Genomic DNA, 25,235 nt, shown 5'->3' on the forward strand with positions numbered 1-25,235 from the left:
CTGGCCGGATTAACGGGATTTAGGAATAGCCCAGAGAACTGGGAAAGGCCTGAGTGGAAGAGTCCATCACGGTGGCGATGAGAGCCCTGGCCCCAGATAACAGCGAGCTCCCAGATTTACATTGGGAGGGTCCCCAGGGGGGAAACCCGCTGTGTTTCCCCTGCTTTTAAAAATATACACTTTTTCTTAAAGATGTAGTTTTGGGAGGTCGGTGTTAGCCAGAGACCAAAGAAGGAGACTATAGTAATTAATTGAATTAAAGCCATTAGCTTGGAAGATTTTTTTAAAAAGCCACCAGCATTGTGAAACATTGGAATTAGAATTACCAGTTTATGTAAAACATGGTACTTTAATGAGTGTGGAAAGAGGAACTAGAACCCAGGCAGCTTCACAGTTTAATGCTAAAGGCAAGGCTACAATTGGGACATATTACAGCCCAATCTTGGAAGTAGGGTTTTGAATCTGAGTGGAGGTGGGGAAAGGTGGAAGGGTTTCCCCTGGAGGTGCGGTGGCTTCTCAGGACATCCCAGGACCTTTCACCTTCGCTCTCCATGAGGTATGTCAGAAGAGGGCTCTGTGTGTGTGTGTGTGTGGGGATGGATGTGAGTGAGTGTGTGGATGTGTGTGTTTGGTGGGGAAATGACTTTGAGTTCCAGCAGCACAGTATCGATCTCTGGGGTTATTGTGGTTAGTCATCAATACAAAGCTCGTATTTTTAGCTCTCCTTGTGGATACAGCTAACTCCAAGGTCCTATAGAGGAGACCTTTTCTTTTTTAAACAAAAGAAGAAACGTTTGGGAGTCTGTTTAAGTCAAGGCCTGTGAAGAGGTAGTTTTAAAGCCCTTGAGAGTCTCTCTTCACTGAATTGCAATTTCTGAGATAAGAATAAATCAAATGACTAAAAAATTTGTCGAGATTTTATTGGTTTGTCTTTTATGTGAATTCAGGTTGGTAAGGATTTGGTCATGGACTATAAAAGATCTCAGCAAAATATACTGCAGCCAGATCCAGAAAACTCTTTAATTCTTCTTAAAGGAATAAGTTAAAATTGGGCTGTACCCCAAGTAAGGAAATGAATTGACTCTGTAGATCTGATGTACTAATAAGGTTATACATTTTTCTGATTAGAGACCCCTGTTTCTTAGAGGGCTTCGTTTCTCCCACATCCTTTCTTTTCTCCTCCCTCTCATTAGCTTCCTGCTGTTTATTTTTGTATCTATCATCTTTCTCTCTTGCAGTATTTGTGGGCCCTTTTTAATATTTAAACCATTTTTTTGGACTGTTTTCCCATTTTATAATAGCATTTTTCTTCCTGCTCATCTGAGTCCCTAATTCTTCTGCGTATTTTCTGTGGTTTTTAACATCTCAGGATTGACATAGTCTCATTAGCTTACTTTGACTTTTTGCAGTTCTTATCAGAGTCAGTGCCACTTTTAAGCAGTTTTTACAGTAACAATTTCCTTTTTATTGATGATATTAAACTCTGGGTCCAGTAGCCCTTTTCTACTAAGTGTCAGCTTCCTGATGTTTAATTTGAGTACTTGTCTGGTGAAAACAGACAAGAAAGTTATCGTTATTTTTATTTTAAAATGTGCAAAACCCAATAATAACTGTTATCTTATCACTCCTCTTTAAATGGTTTTTCAATTACATTTATTTGAAGTTTCCTGAATTAAGTAGAGCATGGAGAGCAATTTAACTTTCATTACTTTGGATTCTAAAACCCTACATATCAGAGAATGTGTGCATGCTAAGATGCTTCAGTTGTGTCCAACTCTTTGCGACCCCATGGACTGTAGCCCACCAGGATCCTCTGTTCGTGGGGATTCTCCAGGCAGGAATGCTGGGGTGGTTTGCCATGCCCTCCTCCAAGGGACCTTCCCGACCCAGGGATCTAACCCATGTCTCCTGCATTGCAGATGGGTTCTTTACCTGAGCCACGGGGGAGGCCCGTATCAGAGAATCAGTTCAGTTCAGTTCAGTTCAGTCGCTCAGTCGTGTCCAACTCTTTGCAACCCCATGGACTGCAGCACGCCAGGCCTCCCTGTCCATCACCAACTCTCAGAGTTTACCCAAACTCGTGTCCATTGAGTTGGTGATGCCATCCAACCATCTCATCCTCTGTCATCCCTTTCTCCTCCTGCCTTCAGTCTTTCCCAGCATCAGGGTCTTTTCCAATTAGTCAGCTCTTCGCTTCAGGTGGCCAAAGTATTGGAGTTTCAGCTTCAACATCAGTCCTTCCAATGAACACTCAGGACCGATCTCCTTTAGGATGGACTGGTTGGATCTCCTTGCAGTCCAAGGGACTCTCAAGAGTCTTCTCCAACACCACAGTTCAAAAGCATCAATTCTTCAGTGCTCAGCTTTCTTTAGAGTCCAACTCTCACATCCATACATGACCACAGGAAAAACCATAGCCTTGAATGGGTACATGTATATGTATGGCTGAGTCCCTTTGCTCTCCACTTGAAACTATTACAACATTGTTACTTGGCTATACTCCACACAAAATTAAAAAGTTTTAAAAAGTAAAACCCCGCATACCTGTCCTTCTGATGACTCCTGGTGAATTTCCCGTTTCCTTCCTCATCTTGCCTTACTTAACTGACCTCGTGCTTAGTTGCTCAGTCGTGTCCAACTCTCTGTAGTCACATGGACCTTAGCCCGCCAGGCTCGTCTGTCCATGGAATTCTCCAGGCAAGAATACTGGAGCCAGTTGCCATTTCCTACTCCAGGGGATCTTCCTGATCCAGGAATTGAACCCACGACTCTTGCATCTTGATTATTAAACATTCTGCTGTGTATTTTGCAGGAGATGGAAGTGCTTTGGAAATGTTCAGTAAACCTTGAATCGACGTTAATGGTACTTTTTAATGTTCTCAGAGTAGGCAGTTTGTAGCTGAGGGCTTCTCCTGTGGCTTCTGGATAAGAAGCTTGCCTACATTAACAAAACTGAGCTTTGACTGACAAAAATGGGGGTTTCTCTGCCATTATGAAGAGTTTTACATAAATTGGGCCAAAGGTATAGTCGATCATCCTTTTCCTTAAAAATAATTGAAAGAGAATTTAATGGCAACCCATTCTGATGGCTCCCAATTTAAGAGGGATCTTAATATTGGTTACAAATTATTCTTGCATGAATTTATGTGTGGTTTCCTTGTCTCTTCCTAATGACAGCGAGAATGATCCCATACACAGAAAATCATCAGTAGTCATAGAGTGGTTTTCTTCCTCTACCTTTAAACCTATGTATAAGCATTTAACCAAGGGAACTTAACTTCTGTCATTTCCCCATCTTCCTTAGCCCTCCTTTCACTGAGGGAACAGAGGCTTTCTCAAGAGATTCTTTTGGCTTCTTGAACAAATTGCATTTGTGGTTAACATTATGATATCAGAAGCCTGAGTCATGAAAATGGTACTTAGAGATGGAAAACATATGTTGGTGTCAGGCTAACTATTTCCAGAACTGGATGTCAATTTTATATGCTGTCTGCCCAATTTGCTAAGATGGCAAAAACTTCCAGTTTTTACTGGAAGTGTCTACATTGTGCGTGTGTGTGTGTGTGCACGTGTGTGCAGGTATGTGTACATGTGCATCTTCTTCTTTGTTGAAACTGTATGCTCAATTCTCGAATTGGAAATACGACATCAAGAGACACTAAAATAGAATATAGCTTATCTCACTGACAAACCCTAGTCTTCTTGCTTCTTTTATTGCAAGAAAGAACACCTGCCTAATGCTAAAGTCAAGTATGACCCTTATCTTATCATACTTGTGTTGTTGTTGTTCAGGCGCTCTGTCATGTCTGATTCTTTGCAACCCCATGGACTGCAGCACACCAAGTTTCCCTGTCCTTCACTATCTCCCAGAGTCTGCTCAAACTCATGTCCATTGAGTCAGTGATGCCATCCAACCATCTCATCCTCTGTTGCCCCCTTCCCCTCCTGCCTTCAATCTTTCCCAGCATCAGGGTCTTTTCCAATGAGTCAGTCAGGTGGTCATACCTGTCGGTGAGTCATTTCAATAGTAATCAAAAGAAGCTAGAAACAGTCTTGACCTCAGGCCGCCTGTGTGTTACTGCGGCCTTTTGCTGGTGCTGGTTTGCATTGTTGGACTTAGAGATGCATGTTTAGGAGCATTCAGTTGTTCACGCTGAATTCCACTGACAGATGAAGGAATAAAAATGATCTAAGAAAACCGTAAGGAGAAACAGTTCTATTGGAGATATGAAAAGGAAGTTTAGGGGGATGGTTAGAAACTATACAAAAGTGGCCCGCAAGGGGGGAAGGGAGAAGGGGCTGCCTCTGGGGGGCAGCAGGTGTGGTGGGGAAGAGCTTGCGGTGTATAGTGGACTCCAGCCTGCTCGCTGTGTGACCCTGGGGCCACTGCCAAACCTCCCTGTGCCTCAGATTTCTCATCTCTGCAAGGAGACCTGTGATGATGCCTACTAGATACCTGTCAGTGTGTTTAATCAGAAGAGAGTCTGGAATGAAACAAGGGTTCACTATCAGCCGTGGTTTATTTTCACCAAAAGTGCTTCGATTTGCACTGTCTAGAAGGTAACTGCTTGCCACATGGGGCTGTCGAGGGCTTGAAATGTGGTTGGTCTGAACTAGGATGTGCTGTTAGTGTGAAACACACACAGAATTTCAAAGACAGTACAGCACAATGTGAAAAATATTAATAGGTACTATATTCCATATATGTTGAATGATGCCTTGGATATGCTGGGCTAAATAAAATATATTGTAAAGATTAATTTCACTTTCTTTTTACAATTTTCGTGTGACTACAAGGACATCTTACATGACACACGTGGCTTACACTGTATTTCTGTTGGACAGCACTGGTTAAGTTGCCTCCCTCAGTGCGGCAAGGCCAGAGCAAGGGAACCAAAATCCTCGGTCTTGCTGGGAACGGCTGTCAGGCCTGGCCTTGCAAGCACAAAGGTGATGCCCAGAGTCAGAGATGGCCTGGCAGACGTGAATGAAGTCTGTCATCACGCGTCCTTCAACTCACCACTCATGGACAGCGTGCCATGCACTCTGAATGGATCTCATTTAATGAATCCTAGAAATGCCGTGAGAACAGTACAATTCTGACATTTACGTAGTTGCTGAAAGCTCAAGTGTTTTCAGTGCAAATATTTAAATATACTCCACAGTCTTTTCCAACTGATTTATCATTTCTTTTTTAACGCTATTTGAGCCTTAGAACATGGCAGTGGCCAGGCCTCTCTGTAACTCTGAGAAGCCATCCCAAACTTCAGCTCGACATACATAAACAGATTGAGTTCTGGTTGTCAAAGGAATATGTATGTCCTTTAAAAAAAAAACAACAACATTGCACTATATTTGATTTACTATACTGTGTTAGTTTCAGATGTATGGCAGAGTGATTCAGTTATACCTGTATGTTCTTTTTCAGATTCTTGGCCTTTGTAGGTTATTACAAGTTATTGAATATAGTTCCCTGTGCTATACAGTGACTCCTTGTTTATTCTCCATATAGTGGTGTGTATCTGTTTAATCCCATACTCCTAATTCCCCCACTCCTTTCCCTTTGGTAACCATAGGTTTGTTTTCTATGTCTGTGAGTGTGTTTCTGTTTTGTAAATACGTTAATTTGTACTGTTTTTTAGAATCCATATAAAAGTCATGTCATATAATGTTTGTCTCTCTCAGCTTGACTTAGTGTGATAATCTCTGGTACATCTATGTTGCTTCAAATGGCAATATTTCATTTTTTATGGCTGAATAATATTTCTTTTTAATATACGTGTGTGTGGGTGTATGTGTGTGTGTGTGTGTATATATATATATAAAACATCTTCTTTATCCATTCATCTGTTGATGGACACTTAGCTTACTTCCATGTCTTAAATATTGTTAAGAAACATATGTTCTTAATTCATTTTTAAGCTCCATATTTTATGTGGTCTGAAAATATAGTAGTTTTCAAAAGAAACTAAAAAAAAACAACTCACAAGATGGGGAAGGTCACACTCCTGAAAGGAAAGAAGTTCTTTTAAAGTTTTGTTCGGTTGTCCTGAGGTCTTGTCATTGTTGGGAGGAGGTGGGTGGCCCCACTATAGAGATGGGGTGCCTCTAGGAGGGTCCTGAGGGTAAGCAGATGGGCCGGCTTCTCCAGCCCGGACAGAATGTATTTGGGGGGATTTGGTTGTGGCTTTGACTTGGCTTGATTTGGTTTTATTCTCCCTTATTTTTTGCAGTGAAATATGAGGAGCTGTACTGCTTTTCATTCAACCCCAAGCTGGATAGAGAAGAAAGGGAACAAGGCTGGATGCTGATCGAGCTCAGCGAAGAATACAAGCGCATGGGCCTCCCTAATGAATATTGGCAGCTCAGCGACGTGAATAGAGAGTACAGGGTGAGTGGAGGCATTTGGTGAAATGAGTGCTTAGTCGTTCAGTCACTTCGGACTCTTTGTGACCCTTTGGACTGTAGCCTGCCAGGTTCCTCTGCCCATGGGGTTTTTCAGGCAAGAATACTGGAGTGGGTTGCCATTTCCTTCTCCAGGGGATCTTCCCAAACCAGGGATCAAACCCACGTCTCCTGCGTCTCCTGCATCGCAGGTGGATTCTTTTCCCACTGAGCCATGGGGGAAGCCCATTTGGTGAAATGCAGATACTTAATCCAGATGAAGCCCTGACGTCACAGAGCTGAGCATGACTTCTCTTAGCTCTCCTTTCGTTCCAACAGCTCTTTGTGGGCACAGATGTGTGGATTTCCAAGTCTCCCTTGGGTATTGCCAGCTGTATTCTCCACCTGCATCTGGGATCAGAAAGTTTGAAGAAGCCACCTTAGAGACCATCCCCTCCAATGGCTGAAGGAGTGGAACCCCAGCGAGGCCCAGTGGCGCCCTCCGGGCAGGGCCTCCCTTCTCCCGCCTGGTCTTTTTATAGCTCAGTGAGTGATGAGTAGGGAGTCGCAGAGGCTCTGATGGCAGTTTGGCACCAACTCCTTCTGGGCTCCCTGAACTCTTGATTGGTACACAAGGTCACCAAGAGGCTTCCCTGGAGAACCATGGAGAAACATGTTTGCACTTCCAAAGGGAATGGTGGGTGGAGGGATGTGGAGGGGGGCAGAGCTGATTCATATTCTCCCCAAGGGTGGGCTTGCACAGCAGGGCTGGTTTCCCTATTAATTTTTAAAGTGCTTCAGTAATGAAAGTACAGTCAGAACATTGTAGAGAATTTGCAAAAGAGAGAGAAAAAGGAACAAAACAGCCCGTATCCCATTGCCCTAATGTTCTGTATGTGTGTGTGCTAAGTCATGTCCAACTCTTTGCCTGGAGAAAATCCCATGGACTGTAGCCCACCACGCTCCTCTATCCATGGGATTTTTCAGGCAAAAAGACTGGAGTGGGTTGCCATTTCCTCCTCCAGGAGATCTTCCAAACCCAGGGATCATACCCAAGTCTCTTGCATAGACAGGCAGATCCTTTACCACTGTGCCACCTGAGAAGCCCATATTCTTCTAGTAGGTTTTTAAACTTTTCAGTTTTTTCTCATCTGCATAGTTTAATAACTTTCTCTTACATGAGTAACGTATTTCATTGTTTATAATTGGAGAATGTGGAGGCAAAGGAATGGTTCAAATACCTACAACAAAAATGGAATTATACTACCTATGCCTGTGTTTTGATTTTCTTCATATAACATATTGTGAGTATGTTGCTGTCAATAAATATGTGGAAGGTCAGGTCCTCCCACATCTTTCTTCTGAATAACTTTATTATTTTATTTATTTTCGGCTGTGCTGGATCTTTGCGGCTACACGGGCTTTTCTCTACTTGCGGTGTGAGGGCTTCTCATTCCGGTGGCTTCTCTTGTTGGGGGTCACGGGCTCAATAGATGTGGTGCACGGGATTAGTTGCTGTGCAGCATGTGGGATCGTCCCAGATCAAGGATCAAACCCGTGTTTCCTACACTGGCAGGTGGATTCTTGACCACTGAGCCACCAGGGAAGAAGCCCTCTTCTGAATATCTGGAATTTGTAGATTATTTGGAATAGAATGGCCACTTTCAGGATGCTGACTTTTCTTCCTAATCGTACTTAAATCTAGCAGTCATAATCTTACACCGTGAGTAGACATTTGCCCCCTTTCTGTCTTAACCGTTATAAAGTATCCGGCTAATGTAATGATTTGTTCTGCCACTAAAGCCGAGCTTTGCAGTGGATTTTTAGCCTTGAAATGAAGGAAAGGACTTCCCTGGTGGTCCAGAGGTTAAGAATCCGCCTGCTAATGCAGGGCACACAGGTTCAATCCCTGGAAGGCGTGGGAGGATTCCACATGCCTCGGAGCATCTAAGGCCCACGCACCATGACTACTGAGCCCATGAGCCGCAACTGCTGGAGCTCGCCCTAGAGTCTGTGCTCCGCAGCTGAGAGGAGCTCCCGCTTGCCGCAACTGAAGAAAGCCCGTGAGCAGCAACGAAGACCCAGCTCAGCCAAAAATAAATAAATAAATAATTGGGGAAAAAACAGAGAGACAGACAGACAGACAGAAAGAAATGAAGGAAAATCCAAGTTTAGTATAGAAAATTGAATAATTAAAAAAATATTTTTAAAAACATGACACACTCTTGGGTGAGGGTGAAAATGAGGCTAAGCCACATCTGTGGAATAGTATTTCCTTGGAAACACAGGTTCTTCCTATGTCTGATGAGGTTTCCTTCTAGACTTAGCAGCACAAACATGACTCACATTTAGTCACTCAAGTCCTACTGTGTAGAGACGGCAAAACATGAGTTACTCAGCATCTTTTTCCCAAAAGTAATAGATAGCAAACATAAACTAACAATCAGCAAATTGTGCTGGAACAGAAAAGGTGAAACCCTAGGGGATTTTCTGACTTTTACAAAATGTTGTTAAAATGAGACAAAGATGATGAACCCTTATTTGTTACCAGCTTAGAAAATATAATAAAAGTTAATTCTGTCAAACCATTTCTGACTAATAGTCCATTGGGAAGGTTATGTCGTCATCCATTACTTTTGCTTTTAACCTCGTGGGTGAGAAAACATCTGCTTTTTCCTTCCTTCTTTTATAAGAGTTACTTCTTTCTGTTCACAAATTCCTTGATGTAAGTGGGGCTAGTGGTGTCATCTGTTGGAGAAGAAGCTACTGCCTGTGGTGGAAGCGACTCCATACGTGGAGTATGGAACTGAGGTTCTAGAACCAACGCTGCCCTATTCTCTCCAAGCTAATTGTCACCAGCATCATCTTTATCAGCATTGCTCTTATCTCTTTTTATAAGACATTTGCTTTGGGTAGTCTCTCTAAGCTAAGATTTCCTTTTATACCTAACACTTGTTTTTTTTAAAGATTTTTTTTTTAATGTGGACCATCATTAACGTCTTTATTGAATTTGTTATAGTATAACTTCTGTTTTATGTTTTGTTTATTTGGCCACAAGGCACGTGGGCTCTTAGCTCTCTCACCAGGGATCGAACCCCTACCCCCTCCCTGCATTGGAAGGCAAAGTCTTAACCATTGGCCTACCAGGAAAGTCTGTGTACCTAACTCTTAAAATGCTCTTTCTTTAAATAAAATAATGGGCATTCATTACCAGGTTAAAATTTTAATCTGTTTCTCTTCAAATAAAATTGAAAGTATAATCCAAACCAGTAATTTTAAAAAATCTTGTTTATGTCAGTTCTCTGCAGCTATAGTTTATGTATTATGTATTATTTTATTTATATATAAATCATTTCATGCTGTTCCTACCTTACACCATAAATTTCTCCCTATTACATCATTAATTCCTTGAAGTAAATTTTAGGTCCTAAATGCTTAAGAAGGCAGCTTCTTAAGCCACTAACTGTCATCCCAAAGCACTCAGCTGTGTGACGGACCCTCAGGAAGTACAGAGGTCTGATTATAATGCCATGGCTGGCCCCTCATATGGATACGACCCTGCAGTGGTAAATGCATTTACTGGGAGGTGGTAACCAGGGCAACAAGTATCAGTTTTTCGGGGAATGTGAAGTCTTTGGGGGCAGTAACTCTTTTGTTATTCATTACCGCCCTAGCACCTAACCTAATGCCTGGCACATAGTACGTCGTGTTCAGTAAAAATTTGTTGATAGACATCAATATTCTGTTATAGTCATCACACTTTTAAGAGACTAGAACTTAATAATTCCTGCCACTGAAAAGAAAGGACGATCATGTAACATGATAGAGGTGCTAATTGTCACTATGATGGCAATCGTATTACAGCATACAAATATATCAAATTAATATGTTCTACACAGGAGATGGCAAGAGTGAACACCAACATTTTAGCAATCAGTAAACTAAAGTGGAATGGAATGGGCAAGTTTAATTCAGATGACCATTATATGTGGGCAAGAATCCCTTAGAAGAAATGGAGTAACCCTTTTAGTCAACAAAAAAGTCCAAAATGCAGTACTTGGGTGCAGTCTCAAAAACGACAGAATCTCTGTTCATTTCCAAGGCAAACCATTCAATATCACAGTAATCCAAGTCTATGTCCCAACCACTAATGCTGAAGAAGCTGAAGTTGAACAGTTCTATGATGACCTACAAGACCTTCTAGAACTAACACCCCCAAAAGATGTCCTTTTCATCATAGGGGATTGAAATGCAAAAGTAGGAAATCAAAATACCTGGAGTAATAGGCATGTTTTGGCCTTGGAGGACAAAATGAAGCAGGACAAAGGCTTGAGTTTTGCCAAGAGAACACACTGATCATAGCAAACACCCTCTTCCAACAACACAAGAGAAGACTCTACACATGGTCAACACCGAAATCAGATTGCAGCAAATATTCTTTGCAGCTGAAGATGGAAAAGCTCTGTACAGTCAGCAAAAACAAGACCAGGAGTTGACTGTGGCTCAGATCATGAACTCCTTATTGCCAAATTCAGACTTAAATTGAAGAAAGTAGGGAAAACCACTAGACCATTCAGGTATGACCTAAATCAAATCCCTTATGATTATACAGTGGAAGTGACAAATAGATTCAAGGGATTAGATCTGATAAACAGAGTGTCTGAAGAACTATGAATGAAGGTTCACTGTACAAGAGGTGATCAAACCATCTCCAAGAAAAATAAGTGCAAAGAGGCAAAATGGTTGTCTGAGGAGGCCTTACAAATAGCTAAGAAAAGAAGAGAAGCGAAAGGTAAAGGAGAAAAGGAAAGGTATACCCATCTGAATGCAGAGTTCCAAAGACTAGAAAGGAGAGATAAGAAAGCCTTCCTAAGTAATCAATGCAAGATCAAGAATGGGAAAAGACTAGAGAGCTCTTCACGAAAATTAGAGATATCAAGGGAATATTTCATGAAGAGATGGGCACAATAAAGGAAACAAATGGTATGGACCTAACAGAAGCAGAAGATATTAAGAAGAGGTGGCAAGAATACACAGAAGAACTATACAAAAAAGATCTTCATGACCCAGATAACCACAGTGGTGTCATCACTTACCTAAAGCCAGACATCCTGCAATGTGAAGTCAAGTGGCCCTTAGGAAGCATCACTATGAACAAAGCTAGTGGAGGTGATGAAATTCCAGCTGAGCTATTTCAAATCGTAAAAGATGATGCTGTTAAAGAGCTGCATTCAGTATGTCAGCAAATCTGGAAAACTCAGGAGTGGCCACAGGACTGGATATGGTCAGTTTTCATTCCAATCCCAAAGAAAGGCAATACTAAAGAATGCTCAAACTACTGCACAATTGCACTCATCCTACACGCTAGCAGAGTAATGCTCAAAATTCTCCAAGCCAGGCTTCATCAGAATGTGAACCGTGAACTTCCAGATGTTCAATCTGGATTTAGAAAAAGCAGAGGGACAGAGATGAAATTGCCAACATCCACTGGATCATAGAAAAAGTAAGAGAATTCCAGAAAAACATCTACTTCTGCTTCATTGACTATGCTAAAGCTTTTGACTGTTTGGATCACAACAAACTGGAAAATTCTTAAAGAGATGGAAATACCAGACAACCTTACCTGCCTCCTGAGAAATCTGTTTGCAAGTCAAGAAATAACAGATAGAACCAGACATGGAACAATAAACTGGTTCCAAATTGGGAAAGGATTACGTCAAGGCTGTATATTTGTCAGCCTGCTTATTTAACTTATATGCAGAGTACATCTTGTGAAATGCCAGGCTGGAGGAAGTACAAGCTGGAATCCAGATTGCTGGGAGAAATATCAGTAGCCTCAGATATGCAGATGACACCACCCTTATGGCAGAAAGTGAAGAAGAACTAAAGAGCCTCTTAATGAGAGTGAAAAAGCTGGCTGAAAGCTCAACATTCATAAAACGAAGATCGTGGCATCTAGACCCATCACTTCATGGCAAATAGATGGGGAAGCAATTGAAACAGTGATAGACTTTATTTTCTTGGGCTTCAAAACCACTGCAGATGGTGAGGTGACTGCAACCATGAAATTAAAAGACACTTGCCCCTTGGAAGAAAAGCTGTGACCAACCTAGATAGCATATTAAAAGCAGAGATGTTACTTTGCTGACAAAGGTCCGTCTAGTCAAAGATAAGATTTTTCCAGTAGTCATGTATGAATGTGAGAGTTGGACCATAAAGAAAGCTGAGCCCCAAAGAATTGATGCTGTTGAACTGTGGTGTTGGAGAAGACTCTTGAGAGTCCCTTGGACTTCAAGGAGATCAAGCCAGTTCATCCTAAAGGAAATCAGTCCTGAATGTTCATTGGAAGGACTGATGCTGAAGCTGAAACTCCAACACTTTGGCCGTCTAATGGGAAGAACTGACTCATTGGAAAAGACCTTGATGCTGGAAAGATTGAAGGTGGAGGAGAAAGGGATGACAGAGGATGAGATGGTTGGATGGCATCACTGACTGGATGGACATGAGTTTGAGTAGTTTGAGTAAGCTCCGGGAGTTGGTGATGGACAGGGAGGCCTGGCATGCTGCAGTCCATGGATCACAAGGAGTAGGGCACAACTGAGTGACTTAACTGAACTGAACACCTGAAGTTGTATTTCCCTGGTGGCTCAGACAGTATAGGACTTCCCTGGTGGCTCAGAGAGTAAAGCGTCTGCCTGCAATGTGGGAGACCTGGGTTCGATCCCTGGGTCAGGAAGATTCCCTGGAAATGGAAATGGCAACCCATTCTTGCCTGGAGAATCCCATGGACACAGGAGCCTGGCAGGCTGTAATCCATGGGGTCACAAAGAGTTGGACACGACTGAGTGACTAAGCATGCACATGCACACCTTGAATTATACAGTGTTATATATCAAATATATTTCAATTTAAAAAAACTTGTTGAATGAGTGAATGAATTACCTCCAAAGATGATTCTTGACCAGGCCAAGTAAGACATGTAGGCACCACAGGAGGGTTTATTTAGTGGAAGAAATAAACAAATCACTCCCTTATTAAAATAAAAATATTATGCAGGAATGTTTTTAACTTAATCCACTTCAGTTGTCTAAGGCAGAATAAATATAAAGAAAGTTCAAAAGAGAAGCATTTCCCACTTTTCTGAACTTCTCATTTTCTCTCTGAATTTTCTTATGTGATTTTCCAGGCCAGACAAACTTTCGGGGGGCACATTGAGTAGTCTCAGAATCCGGCAGCATAAATTGCACTGTGCTTTGTATTATTCATTGTCATAATTTTAACTTCAGCTGTGTGAGCTTGTTGGAAGAGCATTACCCGTCAGCGCTTTCTAGGATTGATGTTTGATATCTACTGGAAAGTGCTGTCTGCTTTCATGAGAGCAGGGATGAATTTACTTTTGTCCACCTTGGTGGTAGTGGTTGCTGTTCAGCTGTGAAGTCACATCCGACTCTTTGTGACCCCCTGGACTGCAGCATTCCAGGCTTCCCTGTCCTTCACCATCTTGCGGAGTTTGCTTAAACTCACATCCATTGAGTCGGTCATGCTATCTAAGCTCTCATCCTCTGTTGTCCCCTTCTCCTCCTGCCTTCAGTGTTTCCCAGTATCGAGTCTTTTCTGTTAAGTTGGTTCTTTGCATCATGTGGCCAAAGTATTGGAGCTTCAGCATCAGTCCTTCCAGTGAATATTCAGGGTTGATTTCCCTGGAGAGGAAATGGCAACCCACTCCAGTATTCTTGCCTGGAAAATCCAGTGGACAGAGGAGACTGTGGGCCACAGTCCATAGGATTGCAAGAGTTGAACAAGACTTAGCGACTGAACCACCACCAGCGCTGTTAAAGAAAGTGGGTAATTCCCAACTTCTGAAAACCTACTAATTTCCTTTTTAAAACTGTTATTTTAATAAAATGTAGTAAGTCTGATGCAGTGACCACACGTCTCTTGAATTCAGTGTAGTCATGTCCTGACTGCTGACTCGAGAGAGGTCCAGACACCGGATTTGCAGGGGAAGCCAGGGCAGTGTCTGGGGGAGTCATTCCAGTACAAGCTTGGGTTCCAAGTAGGTTGGACCATCTGTTCTTGGGATTTTCCTCCAGAGTCTCAGTGCCAGAGCCCACGTTGATGTCTTTGGTAATCTTTCCTAAAATGCCTTTGGAGAAATGCTTTGGGCCTGAGAGTGTCACTTCAGTGACCTTTCCGTCTCCTGCTCAGCGTGGTGTCCAGTCTGGTAACAAAGACAAGCGGGGAGGCAGGCGAGGGAGGACCTGAGCACAGAACAGTTGACGTGAGCTTTGTGGTGCGTTTTCGTGCCCTTCTGCCTCAAGGTTCAGAGTGGTCAGGGCAGGCGAAATGGACAGAGGACATGCACACAGCATTTCGCCTGCTGCTGCACCTGCCTGAGGACGCTCCTTCAAATGCCCAAGAAGATGCTTGACTTCTAGGAAAAAAAGTTTACAAACTGCCATTCAAACGATCCTCCTGTTGCAAAAAGAGGGATTGTTGTTGTTTTAGTCAGTAAATCACATCTAACTCTTTTACGATCTTACGGACTATAGCCCGTCAGACTCCTCTGTCCATGGGATTTCCCAGGCAAGAATACTGGAGTGGGTTGCCATTTCATCCCCCTCCAGGGGGTCTTCCCGGACCAGGGATCAAACCTGTGTCTCCTGTACTAGCAGGCCGATTCTTTACCACGGAGCTATCAGGGAAGCCTCAAAAGATGGGTTGACCAACATCAAAGCAAATGATGTGTCTAGCAACAAGTCAACTGCTGTCACTCTTGCCGCCACTTCCGCTTTTGTCAGACCCAATGGGTGAAGAGTCTTGTGGGTGTTACCTGACTTGATCCTTGTATCGGCCCCGGGCAGTGTCGTTTCTGTTCCCTGTCAGTCTTAAGAGAGTAGCAAGTGCTCAGTAGTTGGATTTCTCGAAAGTCATGAAGTTGGCAAACTGGAACTGGGTTCTAAATCCCTGATTTCTTTTTTGAAGATGGCTTTTTTAAAGTTTTAATCTGTTTATTAGTTTGGCTGTGCTTAGTTGCAGCATGTGAGCTCTTAGTTGTGGTATGTATGGACCCAGTTTCCTGAGCAGGGAGCAAACCCGGGTTCCCCCCACACCCTGTATTGGAAGCTCAGAGTGGAGTCCTGGCCCCCGGACCACCAGGGAAAGTCCCCTAAACCCCTAATTTCTGATAAAATTCCCAAGGTCATTCCAAGGCTCCAGAGATTCCACTGGGGGAATCACTGCCAGGGATGTGCAGAAAGGGTAACTCATTTCTTACCCCTTGTAAAAATCGACACATAAAAAGCAGAAAGCTGTTATAATGCGTGGTGAGGGGTGGAATGCTAGGAAGTCCGGGGGAGAGGCCCTGAGTTGGCCCTGAAGATGAGCTTGGGAGGTTGGAAGGGAAGAGGGGTCCAGAGAGCATGCTGGCTCGGCTGTTGCCTCAGATGGGAGCACGCAAAGGGCGTACCGGGGACCGAGGGGCCCCGAGGAGGACATCGTCCCCCAGGGTGGGGCTATCTTGAACAGATAGCTGACATTTTCTCAGTTGCCAGGATGCAAAATTGCTTTTCCCTTTTTGATGGGAGAAACGCCCATTGGTCCCTGTCTTGCCTCCCACTCCATGAAGAGCCCTGGGAGATAAGGGGCAGTGCCCAAGGGCAGGAGGCTAAAGCGTGTCTGACTGTTCCACTGTGGTTTCTTAGCATCAGAGCTTCACTTTCTCTGCAGGGGCTCTGTAACTGAAGAAAACTGGAGTATGCCACCCTCAGGCCTGGCGGGATGGAATTTCTGGTGGCAGTTTGCACAGCACAACGAGGCCTAAACACCCCTTGTGTTTTCCACGCCAGATCTGTGACTCCTATCCGACCGAACTGTACGTTCCCAAGTCGGCCACGGCACACATCATAGTGGGGAGTTCCAAGTTCCGGAGCAGACGGCGATTTCCTGCCCTTTCTTACTACTATAAAGATAACCACGTAAGTCTTAAGGCATGCTTTTGTTTCGGGCTTTGCTTTTCTTCTTTTATCATAAACAGGCCTTTTTCCAGGGGCCTTCTGCCCTGTGTGTGGGTTTGAATTCCTTTTCAAGTATGTGGATGTTGCTGTGTGTGTGGTGTGGCACAACACAACTTGTGTTAGAGCCTTGGCCTGTGTTAGAGCCTTGAACGTTGGCCTCCCGTGTTTATTTGATAGTAAAGGAATGGGAGGCAGAACACTCCTAGACTTAATCATCTGAGTGGGCACGTCCTCTTCTAACTGGTCACCTTGAAAGGCTCTCTGGGGCCAACCCATCGCGATGCCTGGTTTAGAAAAGCCCTCAAAGTCATGGCACATGCTTTATCTTTTTTTAAATGGCATATATATACATATATATATTTTTATTTCCAGCATCTAGTGCCTTTTATATGTAATATGTGTGAGCTGTTCACATCCTGTTGGTTAGAACTGCACAGGGCAGGTGAGAAAACCCAGTCTTACAGGTAACCATGTAAACAAGCAAAATCTATGCTTCCATTTCTGTGAAGGACACAGAAGCTAATTTGGGAAGAAAAGAATGGTCTCAGCTCCCTGCTTTAGAAGTCATTTGACTTTAGCCAGGAGAAAAAGTTTGGGTGGCGCAGTGGTGAAGAACCTGCCTGCCAGGGCAGGAGATGTAAGAGACCAGGTTTGATCCCTGGGTCGGGAAGATCCCCTGGAGGAGGGCATGACAACCCACTCCAGCATTCTTGCTTGGGGAATCCCATGGACAGAGGAGCCTGGGGGGCTACAGTCCACGGGGTCGTAAAGTCAGACACGACTGGGCATGCATGCACACAGGCGGTTGACTTTAATTCGAAACTGTTTGATGGGGACTTCCCAAGTAGCGCCAGTGGTAAAGAATCCACTTGCCAATGCAAGAGGCGTGAGAGACATGGGTTTGATCCCTGAGTCGGGAAGATCCTCTGGAGTAGGAAATGGCAGCCAGCTCCTGTATTCTTGCCTGGGAAGTACTGTGGACCGAGGAGCCTGACAGTTGCAGCAGATGTGTGTAAGTGTGTGTGTGCCGTGCATGGACCATAGGCAGGATGGAGGGCAGGGTCTTTGTCTGTTCTTTTTTTAAAAAAAAAAGTTCTTTAATTTTTGGCTATGCTGGATCTTTGTTGCTGCATGCAGGCTTTCTGTAGTTGTGGTGAGTGGGGGCTACTCTCTAGTGTTGTGCGGGCTTCTCACTGTGATGCTTCTCTTATTGCAGAGCCCAGACTCCAGGTGCGTGGACTTTGTAGTTTGTGGGCTTAGTTGCCCCGAGGCATGCGGGATCTTCCCGAACCAACCTCTAGACCGCTAGGGAAGTCCTATGTCTGCTCTTAAAAGGAGGCTTTGAAAAATACTCTGAGCAATGTCACCTTGGCCAGAGTAAGCGTATGGCCTTCAGGGTTGCCCACTTTGAAGGGAAACATTCATTCAGCAGTGTACATTCTGTTAATTAAAATGGTACAAATGGTGTTATTTTCAGTTAACACTCACTGCTCTGAAATGGTCTGAAGAAGGCAAGTAACTTCATTAATGTCCTATATTGTGCTTTGTGCTTTGCTAAGTCGCTCAGAAATGTCTGACTCTTTGCAGCCCTGTGGACTGTGGCCCTCCAGGTTCCTCTGTCCCTGGGATTCTCCAGGGAGGAACACTGAGTGAGTGCTGGGCCCTCTTCCAGGGAATTTTTCCAATCCAGGGATGGAACCCACATCTCTTACGTCTCCTGCATTGGCAGGCAGGCTCTTTACCACTAGCACCACCTGGAAGCCCAGTGTCTTATGCTGCTGCTGCTGCTGCTGCTGCTAAGTCACTTCAGTTGTGTCCGACTCTGTGCAACCCCATAGCCGGCAGCCCACCAGGCTCCCCCATCCCTGGGATTCTCCAGGCAAGAATACTGGAGTGGGTTGCCATTTCCTTCTCCAATGCGTGAAAGTGAAAAGTGAAAGTGAAGTCGCTCCGTCATATCTGACTCTTAGCCACCCCATGGACTGCAGCCTACCAGGCTCCTCCATCCATGGGATTTTCCAGGCAAGAGTACTGGAGTGGGGTGCCATTGCCTTCTCCGGTGTCTTTTGTTATTTGACTCCTAATGTATTTCAACCTACACACAGCTGGTGCTATGGTGAGAGGAAAAGGAAGATGTGAATCTTTTTTGTTTTTAATGATGGGATGCAAAGGGATGTGGAATTTCATGATACTGTATTGAATATTTGAATTCAGGCTGCCAGTAACATGTACTCTTTTTTGTAGCATCCACTGGTAAACAAGTAAGAGAGGAGAGGAAGGGAGGATCTTTTACTGTCGTTTCAGAGAGGGGACATGTGCTGGGTATTAAAAACGTGAGCATGGCACTCATCCTGCTTCTTTTCCTTCTGTTCAGATTTTCTTGAGAAAAGGGGTTATTTTTTGGTCAGTGTGAGTATCATAAAGGGCAAATATGTCATGTCTGAGGATGGGAGAGAATTTTTAGCAGTTAGACCGCAGAGGCTGGCCTCTCTGCCTGCTGACGTCAGAGCCTCATCAGCCCGTTCTCGCTCTCGTGTGCTGTCCTCTGCTTGATCTCCAAGCCTGGAAATGAACTCACACAGCTATCAGTTATAGTTCAAAATAATTGATTTCCTGAACTTAAAAATGTAAAGCAGACAGTTTCCTTTACGTTTTAGCTCCTCTTACAAGGCGCAGAATTAGAGATGTTTTCTAAGTGTGGCTAAAGGACCCAGTTGCCCCAGGGAGATACTTCATGTACGGGCGCCCAGATGCCCACTCTCCCAGCCCGGGGATCTAACATCTGTGCTGCAGGTGGGATACAGTCAAATTTGTGGGTTTATAACAATGTTCAGGGCTTCCCTGGTAGCTCAGATGGTAAAGAATCTGCCTGCAATGCAGGAGACCTGGGTTTGATCCCTGTATCAGGAAGATCCCCCGGAGAAGGGAATGGCAGCCCACTCCAGTATTCTTGCCTGGAGAATCCCATGGACAGAGGAGCCTGGTGGACTATATAGTCAGTGAGGTCACAGAGAGTTAGACATGACTGAGCGACTAAGCACAAGGTCAGTTAAGTAAAGCAGGTAAATTAAAACCAACAGCAACCAAAGTCGGGCTAGAGAAACGTCCAGTCTTTATGCAATCTGAACTGAGAGGAAATACTTCTGTGCTTTGGGAAGGCCGAGTCCCTGATCTTCTACCCACTCTTGAGACAAACCTGATAAATACTCCACTGGCTTTTCATTGAGCAACTAACTCAGACTTTAATATCCAGGTTAATTATGTCATGCTTCCGAGGTAACCAGGGATTTTTATAGCGGGAAGCGTCTTCATTAGTGAAGGTGGATTTCTCTGGTTCTATGGGAGACACGGGAAGTAACAGTGCAGTTTTTGATGATGTTGCTCAGCAGAAGCAAAACCCACCCTCCAACCAGGTGGTCTGCAGTGAAAAGTAAAGTTCCTAAGTTTGCTGACCTGTGTTTCTTCCTTTTTGTGATTTTATTTTTTAAGTAATTTATTTATTTTGGCTGTGCTGAGTCTTCATTGCTGTTTGCAGGCTCTCTCGTTGCAGGGAGCAGGGGCTACTGTCCAGTTGGGGTGCGCAGGGCTCCTCACTGCCATGGCTTCTCTTGTCACAGAGCATGGGCTTTAGGAGCACAGGCTTCAGTAGTTGCGGCCTGAGGGCTCTAGAGCTTAGGCTCAGTAGCTGTGGTGCATGGGCTTAGTTGCCCTCAAGGCATATGGAATCTTCCAGGACCAGGGATCGAACCTGTACCCCTGCATTGGCAGATGAATTCTTAACCACTGGACCACCAGGGAGGTCCCTTTTTGTGATTTTAGACATTTTAGACTTGAGTATGTATTCCTGCTCCAGTAGAACTTCAGTCCAGTTCAGTCGCTCAGTTGTGTCCAGCTCTTTTTGACCCCATGGACTGCAGCACGCCAGGCTTCCCCGTCCATCACCAACTCCCAGAGCTTGCTCAAACTCATGTCCATCTCGTTGGTGATGCCAGTAGAACTTAGGTTTGTGAGTAAGAATCACATTTTCTAGTTAAATACCATTCCTCACATAGCACCTTGTTACCAAGGAGCACCGAAGATTTTGTTGGTGAGACGAGTTGGCTAGTGTTGGGTAGTGGGAATCGGTGACTAGATTAAGAGAAGCTTGCCACGTACCTCATGTCAGAAACAGGAAGTCCTGGTGAGGGTCCTTGGATGTAAACCCCCTTGCTGGTGGTATATAATTCCTTCTGGATCAGCTTTTATCAGACATGGTGTTACAGTCACTTCCTGTTGACCTATTGGTGAGGTCGGGGTTCCCGTCTAGGATTACTGGGATGCCTAACACAACGTGACACCTGACACTGGACAGAGGAGGTTGACAGCAGTTTATTAGCTGCATACACTCACTGCCCAGGGGAGGAGAGCACTGGCAGGAGTAGAGTGAACCAGCAGGGATGGTGGAGGCAGGCTCTGTAATATCAAAGGGGTGAGGGGTTCCCTGGTTCCCAGCAGAGGATGTGATTGGCTTGTTTGAGCAATTCCACAGGCTGGCAGGGAACAAAACCCACTCCTTGGAAATGAGAAGGAGCTGCACCTGGTCCCCTGGGAGAAGGGCTGCTTAGCTGGGGGACTTGTACCCACGGGAGCAGGGTATGGATGGGAACTTGCTGCTGGCCATTCAAGGCCATCCCGATTTACCAGATGTTGTGGGCAGCACGTGATGTTACTTTCAGGCCTTGAACCACACTCCAGGAGTTACCTGGAGCCATCCAGAATCATTTTGGATATCAAATATAAAACAGCTTTGTAGATCACAGTTGGAGAACTTATCTGTGTCACTTGTGTTCAGAAGCTGCTTATCTTTTGTTCTTATTTACTAAGTTTCTTAATTATTTTTAAGAAAGCAGTTCTGCTTTTAAATTGTTAATATGGTAGCAATAACCCTGTATACGAGACAGCAAAAGAGACACTGATGTATAGAACAGTCTTTTGGACTCTGTGGGAGAGGAAGAGGGTGAGATGATTTGGGAGAATGGCATTGAAACATGTATAATATCATATATGAAACGAATCTCCAGTCCAGGTTCGATGCACGATACTGGATGCTTGGGGCTGGTGCACTGGGATGACCCAGAGGGATGGTACGGGGAGGGAGGAGGGAAGAGGGTTCAGGATGGAGAACACGTGTATACCTGTGGCAAACGCATGTTGATATATGGCAAAACCAATACAATATTGTAAAGTTAAAAAATAAAATTAAATTAGAAAAAAGAAAAAAAAAAAAGAAATTGTTAATAGCATGGCTCCCCAAATTCACAGTACAGATCTCTCAGAACCCAATTCTGGAAGATTTCCAAAGAGGCAGTTTTTTTGTAAGACTAGTACAGACCATCTTGCCCTCCTTTTATAAATAATGTTTATTGAAACTAACTGCATTAGGCGTAGTTCTAGGTGCATTATCTACCTTACCCACTCTGCAGTTTCGTTATTATTATTATATCCATATTAAAGGTGGAAAAACCAAGGTTCAGAGATGACAGGTAAATCACCTAAGATTATAAAGGAAGTGAGAACACTGTGCTTAGTCACTCAGTCGTGTCCAGCTCTTTGCGACCCTGTGGACTGTAGCCCGCCAGGCTCCTCTGTCCATGGGGATTCTCCAGGCAAGAATCCTGGAGTGGGTGGCCACACCCACCTCCAGTGGATCTTCCCAACCCAGGGTTCAAACCCAGGTCTCCCACATTGCCGACAGGTTCTTAACTATCTGAGCCACCAGGGAAGCCCAAGAATACTGGCGTGAGTAGCCTATCCCTTCTCAAGGGGATCTTCGCAGCCCAGCAATCAAATCAGGGTCTTCCTGATTTGCAGGCAGATACTTTACCAGCTGAGTTAAAAGCCAGATGTTTTTGAATCCTGCATCTTAATTCTGTATCATGCTTCCTGACTTACTTACATACATGGACGCTTGTGTTGGTTCAGAATCCAGGATCAGGAAATATTTTGCCTGGATTCAATTCCTGGCTTCCCCAGTTACTAGCTGTGTGTCCTCGGGAGAATTATTTCACCTCTCTGTGCCTTGGTTGTCTCATCTATCAAATGGAGAAAATAAGAGATCTTAATGTATATGGTAGTTGGGAAGATTAAGAATACGCAGAGTTCTTATAATAGTGGCCACCATATAGGAAGCATTCAAAAAACATTGGCTGTTTTAATCAGTAGCTCTATTAATGGTGCGCACATGACAGTTTAAGATTGAGCTCTGTCTGCTCTCATGTGGCTGACATCAGTAAGACAGGCCGCCAGGTAATGGTGAGATTCAGTCAACAGTCTGACTCCCTGGGGTGTGTGTAGGGTGGACACGGGCACCTTGAGGTTACTGACCACCCTGTACCAAGTGTACAGCAGTGTGCCAGTAGTCACTGAGTCAGTGATGAAGTCTGTTTGGAGCCCATCTGTACATAACTAGGAAAATGTAATTAATATTAAAATGTAGTCTGTTTAATATATCTTGTTTAATTTATCAACTTATTCATCTCATAGTAGAACTCTGTTCTGATTTAACCCTTCACCGAGAGCAGTTTCTCGGCCTGGAGGTAATTGGTAATGGTTGTTGCCACTGACTGGCTTCATTTCAGAGCGGGAGACCCACTAGTTGAGGGAGTTTCGGTGTGCTACGCGCTTGCTTGGACAAACTCTCATTTTGAAATGTTCTCTTCCCCATCAAGCTCTTCCGATAGGAGCTGAGAAGCTGCCTGATGGTAGGGGTCCTTAATTAGCATTTCTTTAGCCCAGATTAAGCAGCTCAGAACTGTTCTCTGCTCGGTCAGAGGGGGTGGCTGACCTGACCCCTCTAAACATCAGGAGACACGGGAGCCCGTGTGCAGCCCCATGAAAGCCATCCGTGGCGATTTGCCTTCTGCTCAGGATGCAGCTCGCCTGCGGTCCCCGAGCCCCGCTCCCTGGTCCCTGCCATCACGCATCTAGCTCCTGGCTCTCCTCTTGCTGGCTGGCCGCCCATCTGTGGTCAGACGCCCCGGGCCCTTCCTCCTCCACTCTGGTTGGACATCTGTTGCCAGCAACTCAAAAATTCAGCAGCCCTTTGCCTTGCTTCCCACTCTGCAGGCACCATGCTCCTGAATTCTGGCTGCAGGCCCAGGGTTCCTGGAGCCCCTCAGTAATTCCCGCTGTGTCAGAGAATGTGCTGGAATCCTCAGACAGGTGCTGTTAGCAATTGTTAGAAATGTCTGCAATTCTCCATCCTGCCAGCAGGGTCTCAGCTGGAGGATCGTGTGTGTGTGTGTGTGTGTGTGTGTGTGTGTGTGTGTGTACGTGCCCACTCACATGCTGAGTTGCCTCAGTCGTATAGGACCCTTTGCAACCCATGTAGCACACCAGGCTCCTCTGTCCATGGGATTCTCCAGGCCAGAATACAGGAGTGGGTTGCCATGCCCTTCTCCAGGGGATCTTCCCAACCCAGGAATCGAACCCATGTCTCTTTTGTCTCCTGAATTGGCAGGCGGGTTCTTTACCACTAGCGCCACCTGAGGATTATGTAGTTAGTAAGAAATATCCTGCCTTCTCCAGCGAGGAGCCTCAGAGCTCACCTTTCTCTGGAGAAACCCAAGCCTGGCTGAGTAGCCCTGGGATGAGCCTGAAGGACAGTTAAGCTGCACTTGGACTCAGAGCCGGGGTGCCTTCCAGGATGGAGTCCGGCATGCGGGCGCCAGAACGGGCTGTGCCGTGGCTCTTTCCAGGGGAGGTTTCCCTCCTAAGCACTGCCCCCTTCCCTGAGCCAGGGAGCACCTCTGCCCTCGTACACGTGGGTACCTAGGCTCAGTGCAGATTCTTCGAAAGAGTCATTCCTAGATTGTATTTGGCAATTTGACTTCAATCTAAGTGTTAAAATAAAATCTAAATTCATAGGAAACACTTTGCCACAAAAGTATAAGTTTCACAGCTGCGAGGTTGTGGCCATACTCACCCACTAATAACTCAGAGGGATGTTTATGTTATTGTGTACACTGTCCCACAGTTCAGGGTGAAAAGTGAAAGTCGCTCAGCGGTGTCCAACTCTTTGCAACCCCATGGACTATACAGTCCATGGAATTCTCCAGGCCAGAATACTAGAGTGGGTAGCCTTTCCCTTCTCCAGGGGATCTTCCCTACCCAGGGATTGAACCCACGTCTCTCACATTGGAGGCAGATTCTTTACTAGCTGAGCTACCTGGGAAGCCCTGAGCCACAGTTCAGGGTACTCTGTTGGAATCACAGAACAGGGAAATCACAGAACAGCACACAGGTCAGTTCCCAAGGAAGCCCTTGCTTCTAACCCACCTGCGTCAGCCGAGGTCTGAGCCTCCTGTCCTTAGACACTGGCAGCAGCCTTGGATCTGTCACCATAAACATTCCCCCATTTAGGATGAGAACCAGTTTGAGGGTTTTGTGATGTTTCTAAGTGAGCTAGTAAATGATGGAAAACACTAAAGAAGTAGGAGAAGAGTTACTTTATATTTCTACTTTTGCAGGAAGATGAAGTGGTGTCAAGCAGAGTAGACTATTTATTTAGATGGTTTTACAATTTCATCATTTGGATCCTACCTAAACAACCTTGCACGCGTGCATGCTCAGTCGTGTCCAACTCTCTGTGACCTTATGGACGGTAGCCCGCCAGGCTCCTCTGTCTGTGGAATTTTCCAGGCAAGAATACTGGAGTGGGTTGCCATTTCCTTCTCCAGGGAATCTTCCTGACCCAGGGATCAAACCCAGGTCTCTTATGTCTCCTGCATTGACAGGCAGTTTTTTTTTTTTTTTTTACCACTAGCACCACTTGGGAAGCCCATGCTTATGCATCCT

The 25,235-nt window shown here is 44.7% G+C and overlaps 1 protein-coding gene across 1 annotated transcript in view; it reads left to right on the top strand.

The window, feature by feature from the left end:
* The window catches only part of MTMR7 (myotubularin related protein 7), a 76,707-nt gene that overhangs the window by 17,263 nt on the left and 34,209 nt on the right, over window positions 1-25,235 (top strand). The window contains exons 4-5 of the mRNA XM_010858397.1: window positions 6,234-6,391; window positions 16,233-16,361. Coding sequence (XP_010856699.1) covers window positions 6,234-6,391; window positions 16,233-16,361 — 287 coding nt within the window. The remainder of the gene's footprint in view (window positions 1-6,233; window positions 6,392-16,232; window positions 16,362-25,235) is intronic.

Source organism: Bison bison, unplaced genomic scaffold, assembly GCF_000754665.1.
Source record: "Bison bison bison isolate TAMUID 2011002044 unplaced genomic scaffold, Bison_UMD1.0 scf7180017864386, whole genome shotgun sequence".
Classification (NCBI taxonomy): Eukaryota; Metazoa; Chordata; class Mammalia; order Artiodactyla; family Bovidae; genus Bison; species Bison bison.